Source organism: Panthera tigris, chromosome A2 (genome assembly GCF_018350195.1).
Source record: "Panthera tigris isolate Pti1 chromosome A2, P.tigris_Pti1_mat1.1, whole genome shotgun sequence".
NCBI lineage: Eukaryota > Metazoa > Chordata > Mammalia > Carnivora > Felidae > Panthera > Panthera tigris.
The window spans coordinates 33579438-33593415 of record NC_056661.1 but is presented as its reverse complement, the minus strand read 5'-3'; the positions used below and the strand labels follow the sequence as shown (position 1 = coordinate 33593415).

General features: G+C 43.1%; 1 protein-coding gene across 1 annotated transcript in view; it reads right to left on the bottom strand.

The window, feature by feature from the left end:
• SLC25A26 (solute carrier family 25 member 26) overlaps positions 1-13978 on the bottom strand; it is a 137810-nt gene that overhangs the window by 22908 nt on the left and 100924 nt on the right. The window contains 1 exon segment of the mRNA XM_007096339.3: positions 10671-10715. Coding sequence (XP_007096401.2) covers positions 10671-10715 — 45 coding nt within the window.

Genomic DNA, 13978 nt, shown 5'->3' with positions numbered 1-13978 from the left:
CCTTACAGAAGGCTGGCAAATGCCTGCTCCGTAGATGAAGAGCGACAACCTAGTGTTTGATAACTTCACCTCTGTGTAAAGAGCAGGGGAAGACAAGAACTGGCCAAACATCACAATCCCAAGTTTTCATTCTCGGCCCAGCAGAGAACCACAAAGACCGGGAATGGCCAACAGTTTCCACCTCCAGGACTCGCAAGTGACGGAGGTGGACAAGGCTTTCCAGCGAGCTGTTATGTGGGTCAAAGGTTCCGTTTAGGGTCAGCTGGACGCAGGGCTCTGATCAACGGGGCACGGCAGCCGAAGAGAGACACCGGAGCAGCAGCAACGCCATCCCAGTGCGTACTGAAGCCAGACAGACTAAACAAGCACCAAAAATGCTGGCAAATAACCAGAGCGCAAATTTAAAAAACAAAAACAAACCTCCCTCCTTTTTTCTCATTTTTCAAAGGAGGCTTCATGTGAACCTAGACATGGGTCCTCTGAAGTCAACTACTGGCAAGGTATATAAACTCCCAAGAAACTGGAATCATTATAGGCATTTAAAAAAAATTTTTTTTTAATGTTTATTTATGAGAGACAGAGACAGAGACAGATCATGAGCAGGGAGAGAGGGCAGGTAGAGAGAGAGAGGGAGACACAGAATCTGAAGCAGGCTCCAGGCTCCAAGCTGTCAGCACAAAGCTCCATGTGGGGCTCGGGCTCACAAAACTGCAAGATCAGGACCTGAACAGAAGCCGGATGCATGCCCCTAGGCATTTTTAAAGTACTATGTTTGATAATCTGATGAAACTAAAGCATGGTCAACTCACCTCTTTTCTCACACTTTGTCTCAGCAAAAAAGCAATGTGACTCAACACAGTCATCTTCTAAGGGACTGATTCTCTTTATCTCCTTACAGTCACTAACTTGCCCAGGGAGGAGATAAATGTAAAAAAGAAAGAAGACAAAGGAAGAATCCTGCCGTGGTTTTTACTGTTTTTGACCAAGGACCCTAACCCCCTACCCTCTAAGATGTCGCACTGATGAGGCAGGCTTAAATCTGACCTTCAGGAACGGAACTGCGTGGTGTCGTCATCACTGTGGCCTTTCGCTGTAGCTACCATGGACGGGCAGCTGGGTGCCCAGGTCACAGGAGGGCTGGGGGAGGAAGTCAGAGCTCCAGAAGCCACGACCTTGCCAGCTACCGTCTCAGGGCCCCTGCTAAAGAGGCCAGTCCTCCACCCTACTTAGTGTTCCTGGACATCTTTTTTTCACTCTCTGCCTTGGCCAAACCACACAAAACAACAACTTACAAAACATTTTGCTTACAAACGGAATCCCACCTAAAAAGTAAGAGGAAGTTTTTATTTTCCTAACTCCCATATTATGGGATCTCTCTCTCTCTCCCTCTACCTGAGTGGCCCTAGAAACAACAAAATGTCACCTATTACTTTATAAATTGAATGAAAGGGCACTAAGATTTTTTTTTTTTTTTGCACAAAGTGTCTGTTATCTTCCAGGATGCAAATTAAGAATTCAGATGTTCTTGTAGTTTTTGAATTGTTCAAAGATGCATGCTTCATTCTGCGATTTTGCTAAAATCCTTATCAGCTGCTTACATTCTGACTCAACTGGTGGTCTGGACATACAACAAATACTTTGGTCTTATTTTCAGGTGTTTTCTTCCACACTGATATATTTAATTTAGGGTACAAGCCTACCCTAAGCTTGTAGCAAAAATCACACACACACACACACACACACACACACACACACACACACACGTAAAACAGAGCAAAATCTGTTATCCTTCCCTTCTCAATCTTTAGCATGCCTTTATTAGCAATCTATGTTTTGACCAAACATGTCCATTATGACACTAGAAATGAAAGTGTGTACATGAGGACAATGAGCACTGAGCATCTTCTAAACTACTATTATTTTTTTAAATTTTTTAAATGTTTATTTTTGAGAGAGAGAGAGACAGAGACAGAGACAGAGACAGAGACAGAGCCCGAGCAGGGTAGGGGCACAGAGAGAGGGAAACACAGAATCTGAAGCAGGCTCCAGGCTCTGAGCTGTCAGCACAGAACCTGACATGGGGCTCGAACTCACGAACTGCAAGATCATGACCTCAGCCAAAGTTGGACACTTAACCGAATGAGCCACCCAGGCTCCCCTAAACCATTACTCAGATTGTTAAGAGGTGTAGAATTTTGTCATGGGTTGGAATATGGTGATAGACATTTTAAGTGCTATCAAAATAAGAATCAAGAATAAACAAGTTATTTACTCTTCCACTTGAATAAAACCAGGTTTTTCTAAAGTACTAACTTCTAAAAACACTTAAAGTATACATCAAAAATCTAAGTGACGACTTTATACATTGTACTATAACTCAAAGAATAATAATCCCCTGACCTGATTTCTAATACAAAGCTAAGATTTCAGCTTACAAAATCATCAGCATGGTGTCACAGTCTTACATAACCAAAATTATTTTATTTTCATTTTACTTCAACAGTTGCATCTGAACTTAAAGCTTGCATTTCTTCTAGTTAGTGCTTTGCAACTTTGTAACACCTTGTGGCTAGAAGCCTGTTTAGACCAGACCACATTCTTAAATAATCCTCTAAACTACACTGCTACTTCTGTTAAATATTCAGTTAATACAAAAAATGTGACATTCTTACAAGGAATTTTATCATATCCTTCCAAAATGTGCTTATTGTTGACCTAAAGCTCAGTAAGAGTAAACCCGTATGCTATAGTGGTGGACATACTTCTAAAAGAAACTCATTATAAATGAAACAGTTAATATATATTATCCAAGTCTGCACTGAATTTGAAGAAGAATGCCAAACTTCAATTAGTAAATCATTACAGACACCTGCTGTGTAAAAGAACTATTAACAACATAAACGTATACATAAACAATCAGAAGACAAAATTCCTTCCTCCAATAAGCGAAGAACTACAAGAAATTAAACACAAACAAACAGAAAAATGTGGTCTGGCTTTTCTCATTACCATAAACTACCTGTGCTCACCCTTGGCCGGTCACAGGGCTGACTCCTGAAGCGAACACTGTTGAATCCCTGCCCAAGGACAGGAGAACCACAGATGCTCGGGAGAGTCGGTCTAAGAAATATGCCAGCCAGTGTTTTTAATCTTTATACTATCAAGTTAAGGAATCAATACAATTTGAATAGGAGATAATCCGTGGAAAGTGGTTATCGTGGCTCCTGGTGCATTGTAACTTAGAGAAATGTTGGGTATTATGGTGTTACTACAGTTACTAACATTAACAATGTTAACACAGTAAAAGGGTGCTGGACAGGAAACTGAGACTTGGATTACAGATGAAGACAACCTCTCTGAGCCCCTTTCCTTGTCTTAATGCAGACGACAAGGCCTCCCACCCCAGGTTGTGGGTGATGTGAATCAGATGCTAATGAACGTGTAGTGCTTACTTATTAGCCCAGTGCCTGGCACATAGTATCTGCTCAACACACCACAGATATGTTTTTTAAGTATTCAGGTGATACAAGGTCCTAACTGAACAAATTTTATTAAAGTGCTAGGAAGGGAATAAACAGGGGCTATGGTTCCTGCGGAGGGAAGATGAGAAGGTCTTCCTCCAAAGAGGGGTGGAAAGGGAAGTCCTCTCTCTGGTGACATATGGCCTAAGGCCTGGGGAAGGAGAAGGAGCTGGCCAGGAGAAAAGCCTAGGGCAAGACCTAGAATGGAAGCTCAGTGAGGAAAGGGACTGTCATCTGTCCTCTTTACCATGCTATCCCCAAGCCGAGAAGTTCCTGACATGCAGCAGGCTCACTACTACTGAGTAGTGCTCAGTAACGATGTTAGAAGAGCGTTTATGGCAGAGGGCACAACAAACGTAAGGGTCCTGGGTTAAGCAACACCCCAGTTGAGCAGCCCACAAAGAACCGAAGGAAGTCCAGCAGTAAGTGGAGACACTGTGGCTGCAGTGTGGTTAGTGGGTGGGTGGCAGGAGGTGGGTGACACAGGAGGGGGCCAGAGGACACAGGAACAGTGTCAGCCATAGCTTAAACTCTAGATCTTATTCTTCTTTCAAAGAGATGCCACCGATGGGTTTAAGGGACAGTGGTATGACTTGATTGATTTCTTTAAAAGATCACCCTGGCTGCTGTGAAAAGAACATATTTTAGAGAAGCAAGAATGGACTCGGGGGACCTTCTGAGGAGCCAAAGTGCCAAATGAGACAAAAGGCAAGTCCGAGGCCTCAATGAGCTCAGTGGACTTGTTGACGGGCTGGGTTATCGGGATGGGAGGAACGGAGAACTATGGAGTAACTCCCAGCTTTCCACTTTAGCTAGCAGCAGATACTTGTGCCATTTACTGAGAGGGGGTCAACACAGGAAGACTGGCTACAGACAAGCAGAATGAAAGCCAAAAGTTCTGTTCTGAACTGGTTCACCTGAGAGGATCCTGGGAAGATGGCGGCGTAAGAGGACGCTGGGCTCACCGCGCATCCTGCTGATCACTTAGATTCCACCTACACCTGCCTAAAAAACCCATAAAACCGCCAGAAGACTAGCAGAACGGAGTCTCCGGAGCCAAGCGCAGAGGAGAGGCCCACGGAAGAGGGTAGGAAGGGCAGAGAGGCGGTGCGCGCTGCACGGACTGGCGGGAGGGAGCCAGAGCAGAGGGGCGGCCCGCCGGCCAAGCAGAGCCCCCGAGTCTGGCTGGCAAAAGCGGAGGGGCCTGACAGAGTGTGTTCCGACAGCAAGAGGGACTTGACATCTGGAAGGTTATAAGCTAACAGCTCTGCTCGGAGAACGGGAGGGCTGGGAGGGAGAGCTGTTGAGCCCCGGACGGCAGAGCTCAGCCTGGCGGGGAACAAAGGCGCTCGCCAGCGCCATCTCCCTCGCCCATCCCCCAGCCAAAATCCCAAAGGGAACCAGTTCCTGCCAGGGAACTTGCTCGCTCCGAGCAAACACCCAACGCTGTGCCTCTGCGGATCCATCCCCCCGGCGGGTCTGACTCCCTCCCGGTGCCGCAGGGCCCCTCCCGAAGCGGATCTCCGAAGGAAAAGCGAGCTGAGCCTGCCCCTCCCACCCCTGTGCACTTTGCCGATCCACCCCAGCTAATATGCCAGATCCCCAGCACCACAAGCCTGGCAGTGTGCAAGTAGCCCAGAAGGGCCACACCACCCCACAGTGAATCCCGCCCCTAGGAGAGGGGAAGAGAAGGCACACACCAGTCTGACTGTGGCCCCGGCGGTGGGCTGGGGGCAGACATCAGGTCTGACTGCGGCCCCGCCCACCAACGCAAGTTATTCAAGACAGCACAGGGGAAGTGCCCCGCAGTCCCGCACCACTCCAGGGACTAGCCAAAATGACGAAATGGAAGAAGTCCCCTCAGAAAAACGTCCAGGAAATAACAACAGCTAACGAACTGATCAAAAATGATTTAAACAATATAACAGAAAGTGAATTTAGAATAATAGTCATAAAATTAATCTCTGGGCTTGAAAACAGTATAAAGGACAGCAGAGAATCTCTTGCTACAGATATCAAGGGACTAAGGAACAGCCAGGAGGAGCTAAAAAATACTATCAATGAACTGCAAAATAAAATGGAGACAACTACGGCTCGGATTGAAGAGGCAGAGGAGAGAATAGGTGAACTAGAAGATAAAATTATGGAAAAAGAAGAAGCTGAGAAAGAGAGATAAAAAAATCCAGGAGTATGAGGGGAAAATTAGAGAACTAAGTGATGCACTAAAGAGAAATAATATATGCATAATTGGTATTCCAGAGGAGGAAGAGAGAGGGAAAGGTGCTGAAGGTGTACTTGAAGAAATAATAGCTGAGAACTTCCTGGATCTGGGGAAAGAAAAAGGCATTGAAATCCAAGAGGCACAGAGAACTCCCTTCAGACGTAACTTGAATCGATCTTCTGCACGACATATCATAGTGAAACTGGCAAAATACAAGGATAAAGAGAAAATTCTGAAAGCAGCTAGGGATAAACATGCTCTAACATATAAAGGGAGACCTATAAGACTCGTGACCGATCTCTCTACTGAAACTTGGCAGGCCAGAAAGGAATGGCAGGAGATCTTCAATGTGATGCACAGAAAAAATATGCAGCCGAGAATCCTTTATCCCGCAAGCCTGTCATTCAGAATAGAAGGAGAGATAAAGGTCTTCCCAAACAAACAAAAACTGAAGGAATTCATCACCACTAAACCAGCCCTGCAAGAGACCCTAAGGGGGATCCTGTGAGACAAAGTACCAGAGACATCGCTACAAGCATGAAACCTACGGACATCACAATGACTCTAAACCCGTATCTTCCTATAATAACACTGAATGTAAATGGACTAAATGTGCCAACCAAAAGACACAGGGTATCAGAATGGATAAAAAAACAAGACCCATCTATTTGCTGTCTACAAGAGACTCATTTTAGACCTGAGGACACCTTCAGATTGAGAGTGAGGGGATGGAGAACTATTTATCATGCCACTGGAAGTCAAAAGAAAGCTGGAGTAGCCATACTTATATCAGACAAACTGGACTTTAAATTAAAGGCTGTAACAAGAGATGAAAAAGGGCATTATATAATAATCACAGGGTCTATCCATCAGGAAGAGCTAACAATTATAAATGTCTATGCGCCAAATACAAGAGCCCCCAAATATATGAACTGGTTCGCCTGAGACATCTTGAGTGAGGACGTCAACTAGGAAGCTGGTCACAAGAGGCTGTACCTGAGAGGAGGTGGTCCATGACAGAGCTGTAAGGACAGCAGTCAAAGCCAAGGGACAAGGTGAAATAATAAGAGATGGGTCTTTGTCAGGTAATAACAACCACATCATCTATCACGTTTCTCTTCTGGTTGGGTTGCCAGAAAGTTCCAAACACAACATAAATCTTAAAGGAAAATTTTCTTCTTGGGAATTCTGGACATGATAATCTACCTCTTTTACTTTTTCTCTTCTTTACAGTGTCAGGCTTCTTTCTTGCAAACATAAACAAAATTTATTTATTTACAAAATTGCAAAAATTTTATTTTATGTACAACGAGAAAGGGAAAACAGAAGAAATGAGGCAGCGTAGTGACATCCCTGGGGGAGTCAGGAGGACTGGCCCCCACATCTCCTTGCAGAGTGTACAATTAGAGACACATCAGCTGAACGTTATGTGGGGGTGTTGTGCTTCTCCGATCGACCCCAAGCTCCTCAAAGGCATTAACCCTCTTACTCATTTTTGCATTGCTGTGAAATGGGCCAGCGTCCAGCTCAGAGTGCACAGACAATACATGTACCCTCACACCATCTGTCACCCATTTGTAAATGCAAGGGACTGAGGCCTTGCTCCAGTACTCTAAAGCTCAGTTCTCTGTTGTTTTAAACACAGGACAGTGTGTGATTAAATACCAGTAAGGAATGCACACAAACGTGAGGTAAATTTGGATAAATCTTCAAGGCCTGGGTTGGAAGACTTCAAGGAGGGGAAAAAACAACAAAACTCAACTGGTCTTGGAAGATGCACAGTGTCTGGAGATGTGGAAGCATATTTCAGAAAGCAGCCAAAAAACAGAAGCAGGAAGGAGTCTATTCTGGCTGGAGGGAAAGGATTTTGAACAACGAAGTACAGGGAGAAGGGAGCTGGAAAAAACCGTGAAGACACAGAGCGGACATCCATGAGTGCCAACAACTTTAGGTTTTAGAGTTTCAGAAAGTTACAAACCGCTGAGAACTTCAAAGAGATGTTGAATGAAGATCACATAAATTCAATGTGTAGAATGGATAAGAGAGTAGAGAAAGTGTCACGACTGCGTCTTTCAAGTTAATAAGAATCTGATAAGAAGGAGGCCACAGGGTCCACAAAGTCAGAGTCCACCCAGACCTGCTGAGTGATGTGCTACAGACAAAGAGACCATGAAATTATAACCCAGGGTTTGAGACCAACGGGTCAGGAGACGAGCAGTATGCTCAAGAGAAATGAAGGCAGCAGGAGGAAGTGATTCGAGAAAAAGGTGGTACCTTTAACTGCGGGCAGAAGAGGCTTCAGATGACAGTGGCCACTCTCTGTTTCCAGACCGCTCCCCCCACCGCCCCGCCCTTGCAGCACAACACATACGAGATCTGCTCAAGTCCTTGTGGGGAAGAATTTTCCTTAGTATTCTCACATAAACATAATAGAAAAGCTCTTGCACGTATTTGAATCTCTCTATGGGTACCAAAGCAAATGTGAATGGATTTGCTTTGACAAAATAAAATTTATTTACAAAATTAAAAAATTTTAAATCTATTTACAAAATTGTAAAAATCTTATTTACACAAATAAAAGAAGTGGCCAAAACGGTCTCCTACGAAGCACTGTGAGTTCACATTTGGACATTTAAACAAAAAAAAATTGTTATGGAAAAAGATATTCTATATTGTCTAGCCATGAGAGAACTGCAAATTAAAACCACAAGGAGATACCAACATACTATGAGAATAGCTAAAAAAACATGTTTTTAATCTAATGATTTAACAAGAAGTGACACAGGTGCAGAGCAACCGGGACTCTCATACACACTGCTGCAAAATGGGGCAACCTCCACCTCGGACAGTGTCTTACCAAATTAAACTTGTATTTTCCCTATGACCTCACTCCTAGGGACCTACCCAAGAGAAACAAAAACGTATGTCCCCATACAAGTACCTGCATGCAGACTCATAGCAGCTTTACTCGTAATCACAAACCTGGAAACTGAAATGTGTATCACCCAGTGCACAGGTAAACAAACCCTACTGCAGACCTCCATACAACGGGATACGACTCAGTGACGCAAAGGAAGTAACTTCTGGTACAGGTAAAAATATGAACGAGCCTCAAAAGCATATTCAGTGAAATAAGACAAGGCACAAAAGGCTACATGGTACGACTGTATTTATAAAATATTCTGGAAAAGGGAAAACTACAAATATTCTGGATTTGGGTTACGGTGGTAGTCACAAGCCATTTGTCAAAATGCATAAAAATGTACATTCACAAAGGGTGAATTTTCCGGTATCAAAATTACTCAATAAACCAAACTTTAAAAGAAAAAAGAAAAAGATAGCATTTTAACATTTGTTCAAAGACAACTGTTAAGGTGTAACTTTATTATCTATGATTACTCTGAAAAATTCTAGACATTTCTTAACTAGCTAGAATACTACAAATGTCCTTAATACTGAGAAGAAATAAACCTCATGCTTCTTCCCTCTTTGGGCCTCAAAACATTCCTATGCAAAGATAGGGCTGTACGGGTGTGAGTGTGCTGTGTGAATGCTGCTTATTGAGGCACTAATAAAGTGAGTCTTGTTTCCTGGACAGCTGTCGGCTCCACTGCTCTTCCGTCAGAAACAGAAGAGGAGAGCTCTTATGCTCATGGAATGTGGCCTTCTCATTGGACAGCTGTTACGTCATGCCCAGAAACACTGCCCAAGAACCCATTCTCAGCACGCACCACGAAGAAAACGGTAAAAACAAAAATGACAACAAAAGACCCAAGAAACGATTATACAAAGTACATAGATATAAACTAAGCTGTGCTATTTAAAAGCAGATCACTCCTAAGAAACATTTCTCAATATTTAATATTCCAGATTGTCTTTTTTACGAGTCACGTTTTACCTCATCTTATTATCCTTAGCATACAACCTCAGAGTTCAAATATATCTATTTTTTACTTTTCAAAACACATTTTGTATGAGCATGCTTTGATTACTAATTCCATACAATTATGAGAGTAATGATTTTACCCTTTGTATTATCAAATGCCCACCTAGAGAGTTTGCCATTTTACAGTTTGGTCTGCTTATAAGCCATTTTCAGTTGAACAAGGGCTTTCAAATTCTTTTGACCATTATGCACATTTTCCGTCGCAAGCCGAGAGAGAGGTGTGTGTGCGTGTGCAAGCAACACTGAGGCTGTACGAAATAAGACTTATGCTTACCACGAGATGTTCTCTAGTATTTCCTTTCGCATTAGAGTCCTTAAAATGCTGTCAAATAGCCACACAATCCATATCATGACACACAATTTTCAAAATCATCGCCCCAGAAGATGGGGGGAAAAAAACCTCATTAACATTTTTGCCTGTTTTAAACACAGGCTTTTAAAAATTCACCTAACTATTTGTCTTTAAACACATGAGTGACCTTCCCTGAGGCTGACTCACAACTCACCACACTCTGTTCTCCCTCGGGGTCCCCAGCTGGCTGGGGTGAACGGCAGAGATGGAAGGGACCGTCAGAATGCAGGCCTCTGCTGCTCCCGGCCTGCAAATACTTGGGACCTTTATTTCTGTCCATTTACCCACCTTGTTATTCCTTGGCCTCTACACACATGCATGCACACACGGAATGAAACAGAATTCCACCAGGTAGAAAAAGGGTTGCAGTAGAGAAGGAAGTAAAGCCAAGTTTTTTCTTAACATCCATGCATTTCAGTCATGCCTGCTGTGCTGATTTTCCAGTATCAGAGAGAACAAGTTTAAAAGGCTGAACTGGCATATAAATCACACACAAAAAGTATTTTCAACTATCAACAATTTTGAGTTTTTAAACTGCCAGTCAATATTCTATTCTACCATTCCACACTGAAAATGGTGGGCATGGATGTGAATCAGGCAGAAATTTTATACGAAGATTGGAAAACTTACTTTTAAGGACTCCCACAAGGGAAACTGGACCAATGAGAAAGGAATCTGAAGAGAAAAAAAAAAAAAAATCAAATAAATTAGGCGGGAAAGATCAGAGTTTGCCTAGCCCTACTATATGAACCTATAATTATTGTTTATAAGCCTTAGTTCATTTTAACTTTATGTGTATAACAAAACTAACATTAAATTTATAGGTGCAGTATATACAGTTTTCAGAAAAAGAGTTAAGCTGTAACTGCCTGTAGAGTTCTACTAACTTTTTGAACCCAAGGGACATAAAATGATGGTGTGAAACCCTTTTGAAACAGAAAGAGGAACACAGTACAGAGATCTGGCTACTGAACTGACAAAACAAATATTTCCTATCACAAGCAATAAGGACTTTAAAGACTTGACATTTTTCTGAAGAACCAGAGCTGTCTACTCCTTAGCGGGCCAAATGTTGGGGTTTAAAATAGAAACAGGGAGGTGCTCCTGGGTGGCTCAGTCAGTTGAGTGTCCGATCAGGTCACGATCTCACAGTTCATGAGTTCAAGCCCCACGCTGGGCTCTAGGCTGACAGCTGGGAGCCTGGAGCCTGCTTCAGATTCCCTCTCTCTCTACCCCTCCCCCCACCGCCTCTCTCACTCTGTCAAAATTAAATAAAAGCACTTAAAAACTTAAAAAAACAGACAAAACGGGGAGAGGGAGCAAGACTGGGGGAGGAGGAGACAGGGCGGGGGGCAGAGCAGGATGGGAGAGAAAAGGAAGGGAAGGGAAGAAAAGAAGGGGAGAGGAGAAGAGAGGTGAAAAGGGAGAGAAGGAGAGGCCCAGAGGGAGAGGAGAAGAAAGGAAGAGAGGGAGAGGGAAGGGGAGGAGGAGCAGGAGAGTACGAAGGGGTAGAGAGGGGAGGCAGGCGGAGGGAAAGAGCAGGCAGGAAACCAGAGAGGAGGCCACAGAGCCACTTACAGGAGGAAGGGGAGAAACAGGGAAGGAGGAACAGGCCAGTGTGGCGGTGGGAAAGCACAGCATGTCAGCAGTGCAGGGGCCCAAGAGCACAACTGGGCCTGAGGGCCGGCCAGTCCCCACGGGAGGCAGGGAGAGGAGTCATCTGCAGTAGCCAAGCGTGACAATGGAGACAACCAGCGCACTCACAGTGAGTTTGCAGTCATGTGGACAGCAATACGCGCTAGAATGACCAAGCACTTCTCATGTATCAGGCACTGTGCTAATAAGCACTTCCTAAGCTTTATTTCACACATCACAACAACCCTGTGAGACAGGTAGGTATTATTTCTCTCCCCATGTTACAGGTGAAGAGGACGTTCGGGGATGCTGGATAACTTGACTGAAGACACCCTAAGAAGCCAAGACAATCTGACTCCACAGCCCCGTCTGCTACTCTGCCTGAAACACCTCTCAGTGCATTTACTGCACATAAATTCACCCACAGCACAACCTGTTTGCTTTCAATGACATTTTCTAAAATTGGAAAACAGAACCACACCTCCCTATTTCCTAAGACAAAAAAAACTCAATTCCAGTGAACACCACCCACTAGTCTTGATGACATCCCATCACTGACCAAAAAGGCATGGCCCCAGTACCGTTTTCTGTACTCACTTGAAAGGGGAGAGTAAAACGTGGACTTTGGACAGTGTCGATATGCATATGGGTGTGTGAGTCCGTGAAGGGTGTGTGTGGTAGAGACCACGATTCTGAAGGCATTAACGGACAGTTACCTTCACACGAATCGAGGGCATTAAATTACTTCTGAAGTATTTCCATTTAATCACAAATTACAAGTCTAGTATCATCTGCCTTTACTCTGCTGGAGTAAATGATGGCCCTGAGTTTCAGAGTGGACACAGAAAAAAAGATCTATCTTCTGCTCAGGCAGGAAATGGCAGTAAGAAAAAAAAATGACGGCAACAGTCTAGTTTAGGCTGACAGAGTAGAATCTCAGAGAAGTTGGCTGTCTTCAGAGTAAGCAGCACCCCACCCTGGATGTCAAAATTCCACAACAGGGGTGACATTTAGTTTAGTTTTTGTTGTCACCAAAATGTGAAAGCACCTGACAAAACGTCCATTCTGAAACTAAAGTGCTGTATTTTGAATTAACTATCAAGCCCCCCACCCAAACTGACTACATATTAGTTTTCTAAAAGCTTTTCTAAATTTCAAAAAAATTTATAGTGTGTAATAAAACACACAAGAGGGCTGTAACAGGTACTAGGATGATAATGACTTTAATTTTCTTCTTTGTACTCTCCCCTCCCTAATGTAAATATTTCACATTTTAATAAGAATGTAAATATTTCACATTAATAAGAAGAAAAAAAGGCCTTACAACTTATTGTAATGGTCCATGGTAGCATTCTTTACTTCTTGATTAAAATAACCTGTAAAACTTCATTGTACATTACTGGCACTTTTTTGGTACTTAAAAAAATAATAATAGATTTTGAATCCTGTTGATGTACATTTTGCCCATTTTCCTCTATTAAATGTTATTCATTAAATTGTTCCTTCAAATTTAAAGAAGTAATGTAAAAGTCATACAGTTGGAATGGCCAAACTATTCCACTGGGTATTTACCTTAAAAAGTGAGCTGACAGTAAACCCCAATTTACTCTCTAAAACAAGATTAACTGACAGCCTAAGGTGATTAAATGTGCTGTAAATGCTTAAATAATTAAATTTATTTCTGGTTTCTGGTAGTGAAATATCCCTTGTAAGATCAACTCCTGATGTGTAAAAATTTTTCAAATATTCTTCAAGTCAAGATCCTATCAAATGCTTTCGGTCGTTTACGAGAGGAACAAACAACAATGAAAATGTGCTGCATGCATGCGGAAGGAGGGCCGCCAGCAAACAGTGCTCCACAGCTAAAACAAACACTTCTCCAGGCTGCCCGAGAACACGGGCCAGTCAAAGAGCTCACTCCCTCCCCGAATCTGGTTTGGAGTTACATAACAGTGATGTTTCTTCAAAACGTGGAATTTTAAACCCCAAACAGATGTAAGCTGTTATTCCGAAACGTTTTATAGATGTAGAAAATGAATAGCTGCACTCAGAGGTCTTATATTCCAAAACACAACATACTCATTTTATTGCTCTGAAAGTTACAAAATGCCTCACTGTTGTGACCTTTTTAATGCCTCCATTTAAGATGTTTTGTTTGAATAAGGTTGTTATGACCCAGGGCACTAATAAGCGAGCGGCAGTAAACTCAGCTCCCATCAAAGAGGCAGATGCAGAGAGAGAGAAACCTGCTAAAATTTGACATGGACTCCACTCAGTAACAAACACAGTAATAATTCTATACA